Source organism: Pimephales promelas, chromosome 19 (assembly GCF_988280905.1).
Source record: "Pimephales promelas chromosome 19, fPimPro1.hap1.1, whole genome shotgun sequence".
NCBI classification, from domain to species: domain Eukaryota; kingdom Metazoa; phylum Chordata; class Actinopteri; order Cypriniformes; family Leuciscidae; genus Pimephales; species Pimephales promelas.
Window position 1 is genome coordinate 31,611,362 of NC_142787.1, and position 21,837 is coordinate 31,633,198.

At 35.7% G+C, this 21,837-nt stretch overlaps 1 protein-coding gene across 1 annotated transcript in view; it reads left to right on the forward strand.

Annotated features, from left to right (window-relative positions):
• The first annotated feature begins 206 nt into the window (after positions 1-206).
• Positions 207-21,837, forward strand: part of grk6 (G protein-coupled receptor kinase 6) — a 46,932-nt gene continuing 25,301 nt past the window's right edge. Inside the window, exons 1-2 of the mRNA XM_039676330.2 lie at positions 207-412; positions 5,707-5,802. Of these exons, the coding sequence (XP_039532264.1) occupies positions 361-412; positions 5,707-5,802 (148 nt within the window). The 5' untranslated portion in view covers positions 207-360. The remainder of the gene's footprint in view (positions 413-5,706; positions 5,803-21,837) is intronic.

Below are 21,837 nucleotides of genomic sequence, written 5' to 3' on the forward strand. Positions count from 1 at the left end.
TTTCTTGTTGAGGAATGTGATTTATTTGTTTATTATATGAGATGTGACACTAATAAATAAATATAAAAATGTAAAATAAAAAAGACGCTCCGGGTCGGTTACTAAGCAACGTCAGCATGTCTCATTAATATTCATGAGCTCAGCCTTTGCCGTAGTAGGCTCAACGATCGACGCCAGTCCGAAGCTTCTGGGCGGGGAATCAGAGGAGCGAAACGGCAGAGCTGAGAGTCACTCAGGGTTAATAATATTCCGCCGTGGGGGGGAGCGGGGGAGGACACACATACACATACACACACATACACACATAGCCAACCCGGCGACGAGGTTGGGCCTGCGGTGCCTGCCTGCAACCCAGGAAACATGGAGCTCGAGAATATCGTGGCCAACACTGTTCTGTTGAAGGCGAGAGAAGGTAAGACATGACAGCCCGTCTGATCATTGTCACTTTTGACAGCTCAGTTCCTCAAACGCCGTGCTATCTGGCTCAAAAAGATGGGGGATTCCCCCAAAGGAAGTTAGGCCAAAAAAGACAAGAGCAATGCAAAGAATGCATGCGTTATGATGCTTATTTATATACGAGTTACACATTGATTATGGTGTATTGCTCGCCGCCTGCTATACAGTATGTGTTGTGTTCCTAACCTTGAGCAGAAAAAGATGTAACGTTACCTGTCAATCAAAAAAAAACAAAAAAAAAACATCTCCGTTTCTGTCAAATATTTTACGACATTTCTAGTGAACAATCGGTTTCCGAATAAAGGAGAAGCGATAAATACTGTTGTGTTATAACAACAGTCATTAGACAGTCATTGTGTGTGTGCGCTCGAGATAAGCGCCTGAATTAACTGAACCTCTGAATTAAACGACCCTCAATATAGTTTTACAATATAGTGATCCGTCTACCTACTTGATAGTGGAAAATGGTGTCTAGTAGGCACTTTCACTAGTTTATCATTTCGTTCTGCAGGTGTATTTCTCAAACATGAGGGAATCCTGCTGTGTTTTGTGTTGAACACTTGCACCACGAAAACGAACAATGGGATATTGAAAATATCGTTGTGATTGTAGATAATTTCATTCTGTAAACTGATGCATACAATCAGTGTACATTTTTCTAGGTTTACATTCATTACAAAATAGAAAAATAAGTTTTTAGTGTGGCCCCCTTGCTAAACATACCAGGCAATGTATTACAAATTACAGGACATTTTAAAATGTTGAAAGCCGTCTTATTACAATCCATAGATGGTTTCAGAGTTGTCACTGCTGTATGATTGCTTAATAAGGAATTGTTTCCTTATTTTTTTTAAGATTATATTTAGCACTAGTTTATCTAAGTAAGTTAGGCAGAGCTCTATATTTATGTTGTACTACATACATTTTTATTTTCATTTTGGGGCTCAAAATTGGCTTTGCAGTAGTGTAATATGGGTCGTATTTAATATTAATGATTTATCTGTGCACATCATTGATTAAAAAAAAATAATAGTGTGCCCGTAATCCTTAATCAAATTAACTTTCCCTCCCTCTTCTCTGATGACACATTTACCGAGCGTGGGACAACCCGTCACTCACATGAGATCAACCAATAACAAACCAAAACATTTCAATCAATTCTTGTTTCACTTGGATATACATCACAATTGGGAAGAAAGGAATATCGCAAATTCTGTTTCATGGCAATTTTAAAGTTTAAAGGGTTCGGCAGCCTAATATTAATAAAACTACAAAATACAGCTTTAACAAAGATTAAAGTTTAAACTATATTTCATTTCTACAGTGAACAAAGTGTTATTTTACATTGATTTTTTAGGCTAAACTATTAATTTCTATACCTGTGTTGTTCATATCTGTTTGTAATGAGCTTTAAGGAATAAATGAAAAGCGAAGGGCCGATCCGCACCCTAAACATATATTTAACTTCTTGTTTACTCCCTTATAGTCTCTTCAGTCTGGTGGTCATGTGCTGGTTTGATTCTTAAAGTTAAGCATTTCTTTTTTACAATGGAGGTGTTTCATTTCAAAGCAGGGAACCCACAGGCTCGTTCCACTTTTTCTCAGAGGATCCGTCACACTGAAAGCACAAGGAAGATGTTTTATATGCTATGTTCTATACTTTGATTTATATCGTGAATAGTGTGATTAAAGCAGGGTTCGTGCTGGAGGCAAGTTTTGCACACAGTGAATGAAACCTCTTCACCTCTGCACTGCTGCTGCATAAACTGTGGATTTCACAAGCCATTTGCATCTTGGCAACTTCCCACAATGATAATGACAGAGGTTTGCTTCTGTGTCCGTGCCATCGTAATCTCACCACTGAAAGCCATTTGTTTGAAATGCAAATTGCACACTTTGACGTTAAAGCAAAATGCTGTTCTACTGAACTTTCTATTCATTAAAGAATCCTGGGAAAAATGTTTCACTGTTTCCACAAAGATATTAAGCAGCACGATGTTGTTTCCATTGATTATAATATGAAATGTTTTTTGAGCAACAAATCATATTAGCATATTAGAATGATTTCTGCAGCTTTGCCATTACATTTTAAAATGTATTAAAATTAGGGCCGTCAAACGATTAATCGCGATTAATCGCATCCAAAATAAAAGTTTGTGTTTACATAATATATGTGGGTGCACTGTGTATAATTTTTTTATATATATAAATGCACACACATGCTTGTATATATTTAAGAAATATTTTCATGTATATACTGTAAAATATCAATATTTTATATATAAATAATATTTTGTTTCTTAAATATACATGCATGTGTGTGTATTTATATATATATATATATATATACAAAATTATTATACACAGTGCACCCACATATATTATGTAAGCACAAACTTTTATTTTGGATGCGATTAATCATGATTAATCCTTTGACAGCCTAATTAAAATTGTTTTAAATTATAACATATTTCACAATATTGCTATTTTCCTGTATTTCTGATCAAATAAATGCAGCTGTGGTGAGAATAAGAGACTTCTTTCAAAAACATTAAAAAAGAAAATCTTTCCGGCCACAAACTTTTGAACATTGTATAATTTTTTGCTAACGTTTTACAATAAGGTTTATTTGTTAACATTAGTTAACATGAACAACACTTCTTCAGCATTTATTAATGTTAGTTGATATTAATTTCAACATTATTAATACAAATAAAATCAAAGGTTGCAGTTGTTAGCATTAGTTAATGCACCATGAACTAACATGAACAGCTGCATTTTTACTAACATTAACAAAGATGAATAAATTCTGTAACACATGTATTGTACATTGTTAGTTAATACATTAGAAAATTATTTTTTTACATTAATGTCTGTGTAATAAAGAATGACTGTCCGCAAACCTGCGGTCATCATCATCACCGCAATCATTTTAGCAAAAAGTTTAAATTTGTTATCATGCACTCTTGGAAGAAATGGTTCTATATAGAACCCAGAGGAACCCTTTTTTTTAAAAGTGTATAGAACCTTTTAGGGGTTCCAAATACGTAGCGCTGATAGAACCTTTTAAGGTTCTGTATAGAACCTTTTCTTCTAAGAGTGTGGGACATCTCTACCGGCACAGAGGCAGTTTAATGGTCAAAAATCATGTAATTTGATGATTTTTACATCATGAATATTTGTTTGAACTGCATTCTGCCTGACTTTGCACCTCAGCTTATAATTAATACGTAAAGTCTGGTCTTTCACAGCAGGTTTTGATGATGTAAGATAATGAGGTTTCTCAGAGTCTCTTATGTGAGAAAGGCTTTGTTGTAACATACAGTCGTGTTTTGAACTCTTATCAGATCGCAGTCACAAGCTTCTCCCGTACATTTGTAATCATTTTATCTTCTGCCCTCCCATCCCATCCATCCCATTAGCGTCGAATCTATTCTTCAAATTCTCCCATAACCTAGCAACAATGCAAACACCTGGCCGTAGCTTTCACGAGAGTCCTCTCCACTCCCGTCGAGCGTGTGCCGCGCGCAGCATCGCTTCCTGACCTTTCTCCGCGCTGTCTGTTGACAAGCTCGCCGGGCCGGCACCTGGGCCAGTCATTCCAACCGGGGAGCCCGAGCTGCCCCGATGACGTCAGCGAGGACGAGTGCGGGCCAGCGGGACATTCTCGCGGCATCGGCGTGATTCTTTTCCTGAAATCAATCCAGGGACGTGTTAGATGCGAGCTGAACGGGACGCCTGTTCATGATAGGCCGGAATACTTCAAATTGAGTTTGATACTAATTTAAAGGGGGTCCTATTTTTCTTTGTTTACATGTTCAACTTTCTTTAGTGTGTAATGTTGCTGTTAAGGTTACAAAGCACAAAGTCACTCCAAAGCAAGTTATTCTCTAGGCTATAGACCTTATTCAGAGCAGCGCCATGACAGGTATGAAAGTGAGGCTGTGAGGGATAGATTTACCGTGTTTCCAATGGCATCCGCTGTAAAAAGCTGAATAAAGCGGCTAGATTACTTACAATTTCTCACAGCTTACATTGTCGGGAGTTTTTTGATATATATTTTTCCAGTGTTTCATGAGCAGAACAATCCGAAAACACATTAAATAACAGTACAGCCCATTGAAGAGATGCAAGTATATCCCTCACAGCCTCGCTTTCATTCTCATTAAAAATCAAAGATGGCGCTGCCGTGAATAAGGCGTATATCTCTCATTAAGCACTGTTTCTGAACTCTCTTAAATATTGTAGTCTTAAAGGGATAGTTCACTTTGAAATACATTTTTGGTATGTTTTATCTTCCCTCAAGGGCATCCAAGATGTAGGTGTCTTTGTTTCCGAAGTAGTTTCAATTTTGATATTTTTAGGTCAAAGCGTTCTTGTCTGTCAGTCATATAATGGAGGTCTATGGTCACCACCTCAAAGAGCAGCACAGAGAAGTCCAGATTAAACATGATTTAATGACTCGTAAATGTAAGTACACATTGATGGCCTAAGACACGAAACGAGCGGTTTGTGTGAGAAAACGAACAGTATTTATATCGTTTTTACCTTGTGTAACCACAGGGCGCGGACGCTTCGGTCTGATCTCTCAAGCGGTTGTGAAAAAAAAAGTTGTCTGTTGATATATCGGAATCGTCTTCCACTGTATAATTAAATATGTTTAGATCTTCACAGTGAAAGGTAACAGTGAGTGACGTACACGGTATTATATCCGGACCGGAATTGAGATTTGATTTGTTTGGTTTAGATTTGATCATGTATATTACTGTACATAATTATTCTATAAATATTAGGGGTGTAACGATATTTGAACCGAACGGAAAAACCGCGATACTGAACTCGCGGTTCTCTCATTGCGAACCGAACGCGCCCCCTGCTATCCCGGTGTAAACTCGTAATTGTGAGATAAAAAGTCAGAATTGTGTGATTAAAAGACTTTATTTTTAATCTCAGAATTACGAATTTATATCTCGCACTTGTGAGATGAAAAGTCGCAATTATTATTTTTTTTTTTTTTATTTAGTGGCGGAAACAAGCTTCCATAGAACATCCATGAAACAGTTTGAAGAAGTCTTATTTTTCAAGCTTTCAAAAGTGCCCTAATTGAAGAACTATTATTCACATAATAGGATAACATATACGTATTCTGTCTTCTAAGGCCCACCTGTGTTAAGATAGTAATCTAATAGCATTTTAGAGCCTGAATGCAGTTCCTGCCTCTAATTTGATCTTTGCTTGATTCCTTTGCAGGAGGGGGTGGGAACAGAAAAGGCAAGAGCAAGAAATGGAAACAGATGCTTCAGTTCCCTCATATAAGCCTGTGTGAGGAGTTACGTCAGACTATAGGTACACACAACTCACGTTTATATCAAATATGTCCAGTCACATTCATGTCATATAAACTGTTCACTCGTATAGAGAAAGTTCTCTGTCATTTTATTGTGGCGTCTTAAAACTATATGAAATGTGATTTCAGATAGAAATATGGGAATATGCAAGGAAAATACCAATCTTAAATTGTTGTGGTTCGCCTGGTGAACTATACAATGAGTGAAAAAATGACATGGATTTATATTGATGGAATGTCTTAAATAGACTAAAGTCTTAATTATCACTCTTAAATTTGGGGACAGAAAAACAGGAATCACCAAATGGCCTGATGTGATGATTAACCTTAATTAATTAGATACAAATGCGCGTTTGACAGGCTTGCGGTTTCAGAGCATTTCCCAATTATTGAGAACCTCACATTTATGCCAAGTGATGGCTTATGAATGTTGATGAATTATGACAGTGCTGTATATACTGTAACATAACTTTATGCTGTCTATACTGTAAAATATTGTGAATGGTTATGAGTGCACATTTTATCTCCCTCCTCTTTTTGAATAAGCAGCTAAAATTAAAAGCATAGACATTTCCAAATAAAAATCCCAGGTGTATTTCGGGCTTGTTTATAATGAAAAGTTCCTCATTATGCCATAATAAATAAATAATCTTTTGGTTATTATTTGTATTTTGGTCACAAAATTATTGGCATTAAAATTCTGTATTATTTGGTCTGAAATAAAATTATTAAAAATAAATATTTTTTAAATGCTGCAATTTAGATTTAAACTGTACTTAAATACTTAAATTGTAGCATTTAAAATGATTTAAAAATAATAATTTTTTTGGATGTGCAGTATGAAAAAAGGGAACCAGTGTTATTATTAAAATGGTTTAGTGAACATGCACCCTCATAATGCGATTAAACTATCTCATGTAAACGCAATATTTCGATCAAACTAATGCGATTTAAGGTCACAATCGTAGTAACCAGATTCACATTAAACTATGTGGCGTACACCCATTTTAATCGCAATAAACCGGCATGTAAACACCTTAGGCCTCGTCCACACTAGCACTTTTTTGTTTGAAAACGTATATTTTTCTCTCTTCTGTCCACAATGAGACGGCGTTTTTATTAATGAAAACGAAGCTATTTGAAAACGCGTTGTGGAATACGTTTACACGACAGCAATATGTATTAAAAGGAGAAGCTTTTCCTTTGAGTTTTCCGCGTGCAGACGATACCATTGTCAAAGCAATCCCCATTCACACGGGTCTGTGAAAATAACTAAATGCACTGTATTCTGCTGCCAGGCCATTAGATGGCGATGAAACACTATAGACTCAACGTGTAATACGCATGAGCATGAGATTCGCGTTTTTGTTGTTTACACAGACCCGGACCGTTTTCAAAAACTTGCACGTTGAATCCCGTTTTCTAAAGTTTGTGTTTTCAGCCACCCGAAAACGCTGTTGTCGTGTATAAAAAGTTTTACGTTTTTAGTTGAAAACGGTTTTGTTTTAAACAGCCACCTAAAACAGTGGCGTTTTTTTAACGTTTGAAAGCAAAGCTTTTTGAAAACGCTTTCCAAAGTGGATAAATTTGAAAACTGGACTAGGCTTATAATCCATTCAGTATTTAAATTAGGGATGCATTGGCCACATTATCGGTATCGGCCGATATATGATCATTTTCAATGTTATCGATATCGGCCCGACAAGAACATAAAGCCGATATCTAAAAGCCGATAAATAATGTATTATTTCCATGAGCTGAGGCACTTTAGATGTGAACTGTTCAACATAATGCTTTTAAATTGCTTGAAATACGATTGAAATCGCTTTAAAAAAGGAAAATCCAGTTAAAGTGAAAAATGTGCAGCGCAAGTCTGTCATATCGGCTACACAACAGTAAAATAAGAACATCATAATTGTGTTTTTATCTTGGCTTTTAATGAAGAAAATCAAAAATTGTCTAAAAATTTGGATTTTGATTTATCGGCCAAAATATCGGTTATCGGCTTTCAAATATAAAGAATTATCGGTTATCGGTATCGGCCAAAATTGTCATATCGGTGCATCCCTAATTTAAATAAAACTTTTTTTTTGCTGCATTGCGGTAACGGTTATTTTTTAGGGGTGTAACGAGACCCTCACGTCAGGATTCGAGACATATCATAAAGCTGACACAGTAATTTTTTATTTTGGACGAAATATATCCGCAATATATATTGTTGCATTTTTGCATTGCAATATATTGTGACGCGTCACATTATTACACCCCTATTATTTATTATTCGAATTGGCTGCCATGCTAAATCACGAAGGTAGCCGCTTTAATAACAATAAGCATTTATGCTGGGATGTGAACGTTGTTGCTAGATGACACGTAACTTGAAACCATACTAGTTTTGACATACTATTCAAAACGTGTTTTTAAGGAGGAAGCGCATCTAACCTTACCCTGGAGTCGGTTCACCCTCCGCCTATGCAAACGAGGTGTCGCACATGTGCAGAGACTAACGCATGCGTAGATTCACACACAAAAACACACTCATATTTTGTTGTCTGTTTGTCTCCTTCTGTGGTCAATACATTAGTCCAGCTGTTTTTCAGTCTTTGTTAAGGTCATGCATATGCAATATTGTATAAAATTGTGTAATTATAAATGTAAACCGGGATGTTGAGAATGTAGGTTGGCTACAGTGTTTCATGCGTCAGTCGACAGGGTAAGTGTGCGGCTGTTGTTGAGGAGAGGAAACTGTGGCCAGGCCAAAAAGAGGAAGTTACTGTCATTTTTTTGACTTTAGTCACTTAATTCTTCTCAAGATGAGAAAAAAAAATCTGTAAATTGTGCATGTCTTTGATTTTGCACCGGGAAAGTAAAATTCCGTACATTTTGAGTTGAATTGTTTAGACTTTTTTATTTACAGTATGTGTGCCGCCATGTGACCCAAATTTTGCTGAATCAGTTTCCTTTAGATGTTTTTAGCAAATCTACTGTTGCAATGTGTATCCTCGCAACTCGGTTCATTTTAAAAGGAAATATACAATACAGCAGAGTTCAAAAACTTTCATGAGTGTTAAAGTCCCATTGTATACATCCCTTAAAACTCATCTTTAACCACCCAAATGCCTTTTAAATGTTTTTTACTGTCAAAAAAAATTTATTCATGCCTTAAAATAGCTGTAAATGTAACGCCTTCACATACACTCCATGTGCGCGTGTTGCGGTATTTTCAATATTTGTATCAGCGTCTTTTATAAAGTAATATACAGAAGTTTCAGCATTGCGATTATATGTGTTTAAATGATATAGATGCGTATTTGCTTACTAATAATACTTTCTTTAACAGTTCAATCTAATAGAGTGCCGAAGTTATGACGTCACTGTAGGCCAAAACGCAGAAGTGAGTTAGCATTTTTAACCTAAAGTCTATGGGTTTCTTGAATGCTAAATCGCCTGAAATAAGGTCTGTGGTGAACAAAGCCTCTAAATATTTTCATGTATTGATATTTGACATAAAACACACCAGTTATAACCTGCTTGTGGTTTTTTAAACTTTATATACGCTTCAAAATTTATAAATTTTGGATTAACGTGTAAAGATTATCTTGATAGACAAAACGTGTAAGGGTCCCAACTGTTTGTTGAATCTTATTTTTGGCGATTTTCCAAAAGTCTATGGGGAAAATGCATAGCTTTCTAATAATGTTTCATAATATATAATATAATATTTCAGCTAATAATGTGTTAACAAACCATGTTCCTGATTCTCAGAATCAGACAGTCACCACGGTCTCTAAACCATCCTTAGAAATGCTTTGAGTTTGAACAACTCAGAATATCAGTGGAGAAAGGCATATAGTTCATCATAATATACATTATAAACATAATTCACATGCTATTATGGCTAAAAGTACCTGATTTTTCATATCAACAGACAAAAAATATACCGGGATATCCTGGCTTTTCTTGAGACTCCCCTGCTTCACAGCATAGTGAATGATGATACGCTAAAGCCCGCACCCCTCGTGACTGGATTGGTTGCAACTAGGTAGCCTAGTTTGTGACGTAACGTAAGAAACAGGGTTTTTGAGACTTACTACACAACACATTGCTTATGGGGTGCACAAACTACAAGACATTTGCTCAAGAGGCAGTTCCGGTTTTTCCACATAAATTCATGCAAGAATTACAACATAAAAAGCATTGATACTGATGGCATAGAAAAGCATAATTCCCTGTTCGAGGACGTGAACCTCTCCGAATACATCACAATGTAATTATGTGAACGTGGAAACTGATCCAGGGGTTTGGCCGCAGATCTGAATCTGTCTGCTACTGCACAATCCAGCAGAGAGTCTTGTAGTGTGAGCCTCCCGTAAGATGAAGCAATAGCACTTTAGAATAATGTTTTCTTGCAGAAACTTGGTGTTACACAATCACTCTTAACTTCCTGACTGTTGCTGATTTGATCTTAAGTGTGTGCAATGCCATGCAGGGAAACGTGCCATTTCCTTCTGTTCAAACAACAATGCTTCTTGTATCTACATAACATGACTAAAAATGCTCAGAAAGGTAGATTTTCGAAAATGTAAATGTTGCATGACTGTGTGTGATGATTCAAGGATGGTGTGTGTGATTTATAGTAAGGATGGCTGAATTTGATCATTATTATTATTATTACTTAGTATATTTAGGACTGATACCTATGCTAATTAACCCTCTGATGGTCCTCGGTCACTTCTGACCGAATAATTTTCTGTTTTGAATTATTAAAAATCACGGCTTCATCTGAATGTTACGAAACTAGGTGACATATCTGGCATTAGGTATGTGAACACACAAAAAAATTGAGGTCATGATCCGAGCATGCTAAGAGGTCGTAAAAAAAATTAGTCACACTCGTGGTCTTTGGTCTAAAATGACCGACCCATAGGAAATGAATGGGAAATTTACAACAACAAAAAAAAAGTACAATCTACAAATCGTCTACGATTCTTGAAAGAAGTATACCGCAGTAAAGGGGTGACACTCTACAACATCTAGAGTACAAAAAATGTACACCCACCCACACACACAAACACACTTTTATACACATACACACTAAAAAATTCAGACTACAAAAAATCTGTTTTGAATTTTCAAAAATCACAGCTTCATCTGAAAGTTCCGAAACTAGGTGACATATCTGGCATTAGGTATGTGAACACACAAAAAATTTTAGTTCATGATCTGAGCATAAGTGGTCGTAAAAAAATTTGTCATGATTTTGGTCTTTGGTCAAAAATGACCCCCAAAGGAAATGAATGGGAAATTGACAAAAACACAAAAATTCACAATTTTTGTGTTTTTTTTTTTTTACAAATTTTTTAATAAGAAATAGTTTTTGAGATTGTTTCAATTATATATTCAAATCCACCAAAAAAAAAAAAAAATGTGTTCATAAACAGCTGGGGAATTCACATGCCTCTCCATAGAGAGCTGTACATGCCATCTAGTGGTTACACCATGAGTCTACGCTTTTTCTCTAGACTGTAACCAAATTGCTAATTTTCTTCAAAAAATATTTTTTTCTGAAGGCCTAGACTCTATATTAAACAAAAATACTACATTAATATTTTTAAAAAAATTATATACATATATACTGTATATATATATCCATTGAAAAAATAGAGCATAAATATTAATACATTCAATCAAATTGTCTCAAAATACTAAATTAAAAAGAATAAATATTATAGAACAAAAATAAATTGCATTGGTTTTACTGGGATGGAAGAAGTTTCATTTTTAGGCCTCCGGTCACTTCTGACCGGGAAGGTCCAGGACGTGACTCATAAAGGAAGACCATTAGAGGGTTAAGTTATGGTCAATATCATATAAATGGCATGAGCCATTTAATTTAAATTGTTTTAAATGCTACAATTTAGGCATGAGGCATCATAGCATCACAGTGAAATTTTGAAAAATTCAAAGCAGTATTATTATAAAACAGATTTACTAGTGTCATAAATGATTACTGTTTTTAAAGATTAAAGGAATAGCCTAGTTTACTTAAAAATTAACTTTTCCATCAACTGTTTGGTCACCGACATTCTTCATCATATCTGCTTTTGTGTTCAGCAGAAGAAATAAACTCATACAGTTTGATACAACTTCAGGGTGAGGAAATGATGGAGTTTTCATTTTTAATTGAACTATTCCTTTAAGTAAATGTTAAATATTGCATTCAAAATTGAATATCCAATACTAGGGGTGGGACAATATATCGTGCCACAATATATCGTAATACAAAACTGCAACAATACGTATTGTGGATACTTCCCCCAAAATAAAAATTACTGTGTGAGAAAAAAATTCAAGTTTACAGAGTTTTAGAGTCAGTACTACATTAAACTACTATATATAATGTTGATTATAATTCATAATAATGCAATGGGGGAATATTTGGGTCCTGATAATGCCAAATGTCTGATTTTACCTGTAAAAAATGGCCGACATTATTTTAAATATATCTAGTCAGTGACCGAGTGCACGCATATTCATCTAAAATAATTTTCAGCTCCAGAATCATGAATATTGTTATTCTGGTGTCCCCATTGTCCTTGGTTTACAACAAGCCTATTAATTTAAACCCACAATGTAATATCAAATTTAGCATTTTAATCAACAGTACATTTTTTGTTAATCTTTTACCATGTGACTTAGAGTATCGCAATAATATTGTATCATGAGTTCAGTATCGTGATATGTATCGAATCGTGACATGAGGACATCGTTACACCCCTAAAAAAATAATAAAAAAAATAAAAAAAATTCAATTTTTTTTCGAATAATTAAAAAAAAAAAAATAATTTGTGCCTTGATTCTCTATGATTGCTATAGGTGTTTCCAAAAGGCCTGTGTCAAAGAGTTCAGTATTCTGGCCCCTACGTCTGCTCAGTTTTCTGCTTTAAAGGAAGTTAAAGGCATAAGATCATGCATAAAAATACAGTATAATACAGTATATGCACATTTCGTCTCAACAAGCTATGATTGGAGTTACATATCATTCATGTTTGTAGCACAAACAGTGTGGGATGAGTTACGTGTTGAATTTACTATAGGGTTAAGAGTTAGTTCACATCCTAAGCCTGTGTGTGTGTGTGTTAGCCTGGGTTCTCAGTTTGTAAACAGCACTGTTACTGTACAGTAGACACACACACACAGACGTATAATTGAGGAGTGGGGTTTGGATTAAAAGTACCTATTAGTTTAAATCCAATCATATAATTTCCTCTGAGTTGGAGCCTAATTTATCCTAATGTCACCAGATTCTGCAAATGAGATGCGGTTTAGATGGAGTACTCGGGGAAAACATTTCCTCTTGATGTTGAAGAAAAGCTTTCTCTGTTTCCCATTAGCCCGCTATATTAGCACAGTACCTGATATAACTAGAGTTCATTGGTGAAACATGAATATTAATCAGCTCGAGTCGGGCAGGAAGTGAAACACTTGGTGTGTGTGCATTTAATGCCTGTGTCTTTCTCACTTACTTCCTGTTTCCTTTGTTATAATTACTGTCTCAAAGCATTCCCCGAAACAGCTTCAGGTTTCTTTAGCTAATGGAGATCTAATCGAATCTGAAAACCGTATTCTTATTAGTATTAATATGTCCGATGCCATTTCACTTTGGTGAATAATCCCATGTTTTTCGCCTCAACTTTGGTGCCTTTTAAGCGTTACGAGACTCACGCTGGCTTCATCTTAGGTGTCTGAAAAAGGAACTTGAGTGCAAAACCACAAACGATGGGCTGAACAATATAAACATTGAAACGAATGTCTAAAAGAGACATAAAGGACAGCTTTGGGCATCTCTGATTATTTTAAACCGTCCAAGCCTGGGGTGTTCCCATCCCATTTAATGTGCTCCATTCAATAATGCCTCTCTTCATCATTTTAACTTGTGAACACGTCATATCTTGCCACATTGCTTCTAGGGAGGCTTAAGATCAGTGCTTCTGATTTTTCTCCACGTTGTCAGCCGTATTATATCAAAATGTTCCTTACGGACAAGTCTGTCCCTAAATAATGAAGCTTTCTCTTACAGGTTTTATGTTTGATAATTTGCCTCACAGTGAATTTTTCCAAAGAACATTATGTACATTTCATAAGTGTCAAAACAACCTAATAAACAATTAATTGTATTAGCACGAAGAGCCTTAAAGATGAATCCGAATTTAAGCCATTTGCTTTCTTCAGTGTTTTGAAGAATTAAAAATAAATAAATAAATATATATATATATATATATATATATATATATATATAAAGAGCTTGTGGTGACTCTGAAATGACTTTATTTTTCATGATGATGTCCTCTAGGCCAAAATAATAGGGTTAAAAACCATGTTAACAAATTGCCAGATTGCAACTTCACTATTCATTACTAGTATAAAAGGCATGTTAACCTTTATATGGAACTTTTTTAACCTTATTAATTGCATGACATCTTTTATGTAAAATGTATACATCTATTTGTTCATTTAGAAACAACACACTGGGGCTGGTATGAATTAAATTAAGTCATTATCTTTATTAAGTTATAATTATTATCAATTTTTGCACATTTAGATGTATTGATTGACACAGACTGTTTAATGCAGCTCAGAATTTACTCTGTAATGACAATTGCATAAATAATAGAATGAGATTTGTTTTAAAAATAAAAAAGTATACTTTTTTTTTTAATCACTCAAATGATTTGTTCAATATGGCTGATTTAGTGACTTTACGAATAGGTAATTGAATCATTCTCATTCATTCAAATCATTTTGAAATGCTCTCAAGGATGACCTTGATTTAGATTTTATGACTCAATTACTGGGATTAAATTTTCAAATGCAAACTGGTAATCATGTCTGTCTCCATTCAACGCTCATTTTCATGATCCAAACAAAAACAAGTACTTTTTGTTTGTTTGTTTCTCATGGAAATATATCATTATGGAAGTAAAATGGGTTGACTATAATTGTTGGATACTTCTGAAATATTTTAAAATGGCGACCGTGACAAGATGCATGGATATATAATGCAGATAGATAAAACGGTTCAGAGGACATATTTCACATCTTTACGCAAGACAGTGCTTCCAAGCTTGTTCAGTCTTGTCTGATTGTTCTGTTTTGACTCATTGATAATCTCCTGAAAAAGGTCATTCGGGAAAGCTTTGGGAATTTTTCGCCTTGTTGTTGTGTGACATCGCCTCAGGGAATTGAGAAAACATGTCTGGGTTGACTTTAGTCAAAGGTCAAGTTTGAATTGTTTGTATGAGAATGTGTATATATATTTTATTGCCATTGATTCATAAGCCTAGAAGTGTTTACATGGCACTCCAGGCCAGACAACAGCAGATGTTCAGACGTTTTCTCTGTTCGCTTGGGCTGGCACCTCAAGAAGCTCTCAGCTTCAGTCTTTAAAGCAGTTTATTTACCTTAACTGAATAGCTTCAGAGTTATTGCAATGGTTATAGGACTATTTTCGGCTTGAATGTTGAGTGTAACTAATTACTAAGTAATTAGTTACTGTAATTTAATTACTTTTCCCTTGAAAATGTAAAGTAAGGGATTACTCTTAATTCATCTGTAATTTGATTACAGTTACTTCTGATGTAATCGAGGTAAATACTGTGTATAGATCAATCCGATCTCACAGCGATTCGTATGCATTTTATGAGGTGTCTAAATATTACGACCGCACTCGTACAAATTCCTATGAATTATTGTAAAATATGTATGAAATGTCATGAGATCAGACATAAAACAATAGTGGGTTTAACATCAAAATGCATTGTCTGATGCTAAAAAGTATGTTTTTATAATGTAACCTTCTCCACCTTGGTCTGTTTAATGATAATTCATGCAATTTTATAGTAGAAGAATTAAAACGGATTCATGTCTATCCTTGTATTATTCATCTGGTTGAGATTGATATGGGATTTTGAAAGTAATTATAGTAATTAAAAGTAATTAAATACTTTTTAGAGAGAGTAATTAGTACAGTAATCTAATTACACTGTTGAAGAGGTAATTAGTAACTAGTAATTAATTACTTTTTTAGAGTAACTTACCCACTTACACTGGTCTCGCACAAATTTTTGTCCTGCCAAAAGCCCAAATGCGTGATCTTTTTTAAAACGGTGTAGCAAACAATCACGCCGGTTGTTATTTTTGCAGAAAATAGGACGATGAAAATAACTTTAAAATTATAGTGACATGTTTGCTAATGAAATAAACAAATTAAAAGCCATATGTGTGTGGTGTGGCTTTTGTGTTCATGGTTAAGTGCTATTATAATTTGCATTCCCGCTGAAAAAGTGTTCTAGCACAAAAATCTTGCCTATAAATAGTGTTGCGCGCCGTCTTATCAAATCCAAATGATCATTTTGCTTGGGAACTAATGTGGCCGGAACCAAAGTTTACAGGACTGCGTTCTCTGGGATTCTCTCAAACGGAGCACTTCTACATTCCGATTGTTTGCCGCTGAACCTACCCTATCTCACGACCAATTCGTACGAATTCGAATTCGTACGAGTGATTCAAAAGTGACTAATTCATACGACCTCACTTGTACGAATTTGTACGATTTGTCTAAACCCACGTGACGTTATGTTTAGGGGCGGGGTCAGGGGTAGGTCATTCGTACGAATTCATACGAATTGGCTAATTCGTAAAATATGTACGATTTAGCAAAATCACTCAAACGAATTGTTACGAATTAGCCACCTCGTAAAATTCGTACGAATTCCCGTGAGATCGGGTTGGCTGAACCGCGTCATTGCTTATTACTAGGGCTGGGTAATAAATATCGATTTCTCGATATTAATCGATTCTCATTTTTACAAACCGATATCGATTCTTAAATCTCAAGAATCGATTAGTCATCCTGTTTCATTTGAATGAATGGAAACATTGTATCGCAGCTGCGCGCATCCAAAAAAAAAAAATCGCAATAATCTTTGTCCTTTGTTACTATTGATATGAAACAAAGTCTCAATTTTCAAATTACGTCCATTTTCTTTAGAAACTCAAAAACATAAATAGCGTTTTGTCGCTGTGGCGTGAGATCGCTCTGGAGAAGCAGCAGCGCTGATCTCTCTTCCGGCTTAATAATACCAGTCACAGCGCCAAATAAACATGAATGAGCATCTGAAAGTGTGTTAAAATATAGAGTACAACTTATCGAAATCCGGATCATGTCACATTGATTCTCTCAATCAGCGTTTCAACCGTGGAAAGACGTCAGTTAAACAGCTTGTAATCAATGTATCGTCATATTTACCTCAGAAAACGCACATAAACTCGTTAGTCCACACTCGTTGGTGTTCTTCAATATTTAATGCATATTTGAATAAATCTGGCAAGTTTTTATGACAGACACCATTTAAATGTTTATATTTCATATAATCTTCTTATTATAAAAATAAATAAAAAGTGTAATTTAAGTGTTTGTATAGCTACAAAACAGTTAATTATTACCTTCATATTAGGCTAATGAAGCCTAGTAGGCTACAACTAGACTATATATAGACCATAGTTTACAGCATTTAAGAGATTTGATTCCCTTGAGAAAAATTGCCATTTATTGTAACTGATATCCAAAATAATCGATATTGAATCGAAATCAAATCGAATTGCAAGCTTGTGAATCGAAATCGAATCGAATTGTGAAATTTGTCTCAATACCCAGCCCTACTTATTACCATGAAGTTCGACTGATTTCAACTCGTCTCGCCGTCCGAAAACGCACCGCGCCGCTTTCGCCGGAGCTCACATTGAAAATGAATGACTTCCGGCCACTTTGACGCTCTCGCCGGCGGCATATCTCTCCCTCGCGCATATTACTCAAATTAATTGACAGGAAAGTAACAGGTCGGAAGACCACACTTTCACGTGGAGCATTTGGAGATTTTTAGAGACTCAATGAATAACATCTCAACACTAAATTATAAAGGCCCCGTCTCCATTATGGGCCCATGGTTTCCATGTCAGGCTCCAGTGGGCTTCTGTCTATATGGCTTCCGTGAGCCTCCACTGCAACCGTTAATGAGCCTTCAATTCAGGTTTATGACATTGACTATATTTCCCTGGCTGTATAATATTTGGCTTTATCACAGAATTGCCCCCACTAGCTAAACAATGACAAATGAAAGTCTAATATCACTCAGTGCTCTTGGAGATTTTAGCATGACGTTGACCTTGTTGAACTAGCAAACAAACTCCATCCTGAAGTCAGCATGAAATCAAATTGTTTTCATTGATTTGGACTCATGTAAACTTGTATTTTTAAGTAAGGTTGTTAGCATACCACAGCAAAGACTACTAGCCTTACATATGCAACATTTAACCAAGATAAAATAAACAGATTACAAGCAATAGCACAAATAATTACAATAGAGCATAGATGTAAATGAAATAAACAATGGTTAATGTTTTTCAGGTTGGTCTAACAGTAGTATTCAAGTATGAAAAACTACAGAAATTGAATTTATAGTATTCGCTATACAAAATATTCTTACAAAAGTTATTCAACTACTTCCATTTTAAAGCTACAAAGGTTGTTCAGGCATAATCAGGGAGTCTTTTTGTTGTTGTTGTTGATTAGCATGAAAATTAGACGGCAGCATAAATATTAGGCTCCTGTCACTTTAAGACCGAATTCATGAATCTAATACTGAGACATCCATAACCGACTTAAGACAGACCGACTGTGTTATTTGCCGTAAGATGTTAGATCGACTGTGTTATATTTTTCCCTGATAGTTCAGGTTTAATTATGTCATAATTTAGCCTTACATCACAATTTTTGGTTTCAGTAACATGCGGCGACGAACTGTGTATTACTAATACACTAAATTGGATCAATTTCGATCCCATTTTTTACTTTAAATAGAAGCTCACTGTGATTATCTCCCATCTCGTAACTCATTTGACCATTCACTAACAGGTCACTAAACCCCTCTTAGAATCAACAATGTGACAAGAAGGGCAATCTCTCCATCTTTTCTGATGACTAAGTACACTCAAAGGAAGCCTTGTGACTGTATGAATGAAACCATGTTGCTGCTCATTTAATCATTTCCATAGAATGGGCATTGGGGGTCAAACCTGGTTGGTTTTTAATAGTGTTGTATAAGTGAACTACACCCCGCATAGGGAAGGAAGGGAAGATAAAGCGGCCCCATTTCATAATCAATTATTAACAACATATAATCACTCACAGTCTAATGGCTACAACTGAGAGAGAAGCTCATCACAAAAGCTTGAAGTCAATCAGAAACCCACTGAACAAAATTATTATCTACGTTTACATGCAACTAGGGCTGCAACTAACGATTATTTTGATAATTGATTAATCAGACGATTATTTTTTCGATTAATCGATTAATCGGATAAAAAATTTATTTCATTTTTTTGTTTATTATAACTAAATAAAACCCTAAAACCCTAAAAACCACACTCTTTTGTGTGTTAAATAATCTACTTAATACAGACAACTTCATTATAAAGAAAAACAAATAAAAAATATATATATATGACCATAACCTATGACAAAAATGCTATTGTAAACTAGATTAGTGGATAACTCAGAAAAACTTAGCCAAAAAATATCACAAGTGCACAATAATTTTATAAAATCTGAACATTTAGTGAAAAAAACATTCCTTAGTGGGGAACAAATAAGAGACAATAAGTGTAGCACTAACTCTGGTAAAACGTTGCACATTGCTCTTTGTATTGTTGTTATACATTCATGAAAAACACTGTGCACACTACTGTGCACGTGAAGAACAATTATAGTGCGCCGAGTCTACTCTAGTGTTGTGATCTAACAGACACTCAGTAGAAAGTGATTAAGTTACAGCAATAAAAGTCTAGCAAGATAGTCATTATATTACGAAACCATAGACCTTTATCTACGGATCAATTATAATAATAACATTGAATCATCTTGGAAAGAGTTTCATCATGTTAACTGTTGTAACCGAACGCGACGAGCTGTTTGAACACCGAATAGAGAATGACTGACAGCCGCAGTGGAGGGAAAAGCTATGGTTAACTTTAAGTAATTTAATTACTTAACTATACACTTCTATCTCACATTATACTATAGTATGGCTTCATAAAGTATACACGATTAACGTAGGTCACCTATTTTGGTTTGGTTTCAAAACGGCGAATTTGCCGAAAGGTGAATGATTTTCGTGTATGCTGCATATTGATAGCGGTTTCCTGATGCCCGCAAATTAGTTCAAACTCACGGAATCAAGAGCGCGCGTGCGAGACAGAAGATAATGTGCTCCAAACCGTCCGTGTTGCGCGCGCGAGACAGAAGATAATGTGCTCCGTTCAAACAGTCGGTGTTGCGCGTGCGAGACAGGGTAGAGCGGCGAGGGAGAGAGACTGCCTGTGTGTGTGCCTCATGAAGCGCATGTAAGAAGCGCATGTAGCATGTAAACAATCCCCGTGACGTAATCAGACCAACTAATCGATAATGACATTCGTTGACAACGATTTTCATAATCGATTTTATCGATTAGTTGTTGCAGCCCTACATGCAACCAAAAAACCCGTTTGTAATCGGATTGACAACTCAATCGGACTCAAGCCTTCATGTAAACACCTTAAAGGGACACTTAAGCTTTGTATAAGTAAAAACCTGTAGTATTTTCGAATTACCGCGCTTTCCACCCTCATATCCCCCCGAGACGAGAGATTTATGTATTTTTTTGTCTGGAAAAAATCCTCAGATAACGCAAAAATCGTCATTTAGGGTCACGTTCTGTCCAGAGGCTAAAGACTACAGTCAGTAGTAGGGTCTGTCCCGCATGTCCTCAACCTGCCCATAGAGGGCGATCTCACTCACAGAATGAACACATAGTGTCGGCCATCTTTTTTTGTAAAACTGAACTGTTTAAAGGAGCATTTCACCCATTTCAACATTAATCTTTATTGAAAATGGTTCATATATGTAGTCGAAATGTTAAATAGTTTTTGAATTTGGTCCCCTCTTGACCGAGATAATAACCGAAGGGTGCATTTCTATGAAAGACTACATCACCCACAATGCACCACATAGCACAGCTCGGCAAGCCACACCCACTAATCTGGAACTGCGCACACATCAGAGAAATCATTCTTTCGTCAACGAGGCTAACGTTATCTGCCACCAGAGTTTGAAATTCATTTCACGCAAAATTTCTAGTTTTTTCTCTGTAATTTCAATAAAATGTGACTTCCTGCTTATTATGACGCAAAATGACTATTTTTACGTCATAATAAGCAGGAAGTAAAACACTTAAATCCTTATTTTTCCCATCACAGGGGAAAATAACGGAATAAACCATGACCATTCAAAAATATGACTGCGTTTCTAAAGATATAAAGCTTAATGCAAATGGGTGAAGTGACCCTTTAACTCTGAGGGAGTTGTAAAATGAGCCTATTTCCCAAAAAAAGGGTCCGAAATGTCTCTTTTTGTTCTACACAAAATGATAAAGAAAGAAAGAAACACATGAGTTTGCTGACGAGGGGTTAGTAAATGAGAATCAACAGCGTCTCCACAGTGTATGGTGGCGGCAAATATAAATCAGAAGACAAATATTTCTCTAAAGAGATCTCATCTACTCTAATTAAAACAAGCGTGTATCAAGAGCAATACTGCTGATTGTTATCAGCACTCTGCAGGAGCGTGGTGCTTTGTGGCAGGAGCTGTAAGCTCTCCGTGTATTTATGCGGCATTGCTATCAATACCAGCCTCCTACACACACTCCCGTTTGCCTTTACTGTACCTGAGCAGCAAATGCAAATCTCAGCCACTGGCCAGATAGCCTTCCCACTCTGTTCACTTCAATGCATTCACTCTTCATAATCACACTCGCTTCAGTTCAACCACTCCAGAGACGGGGTCTAGAGCAGCTGTTACTGTGGTTTAATATCTGCCTCGCCTTACGTTACTGTAAGGCTCAATTATGGGCATGTTAGGCTGTACTGGCTTTATCTCAGAT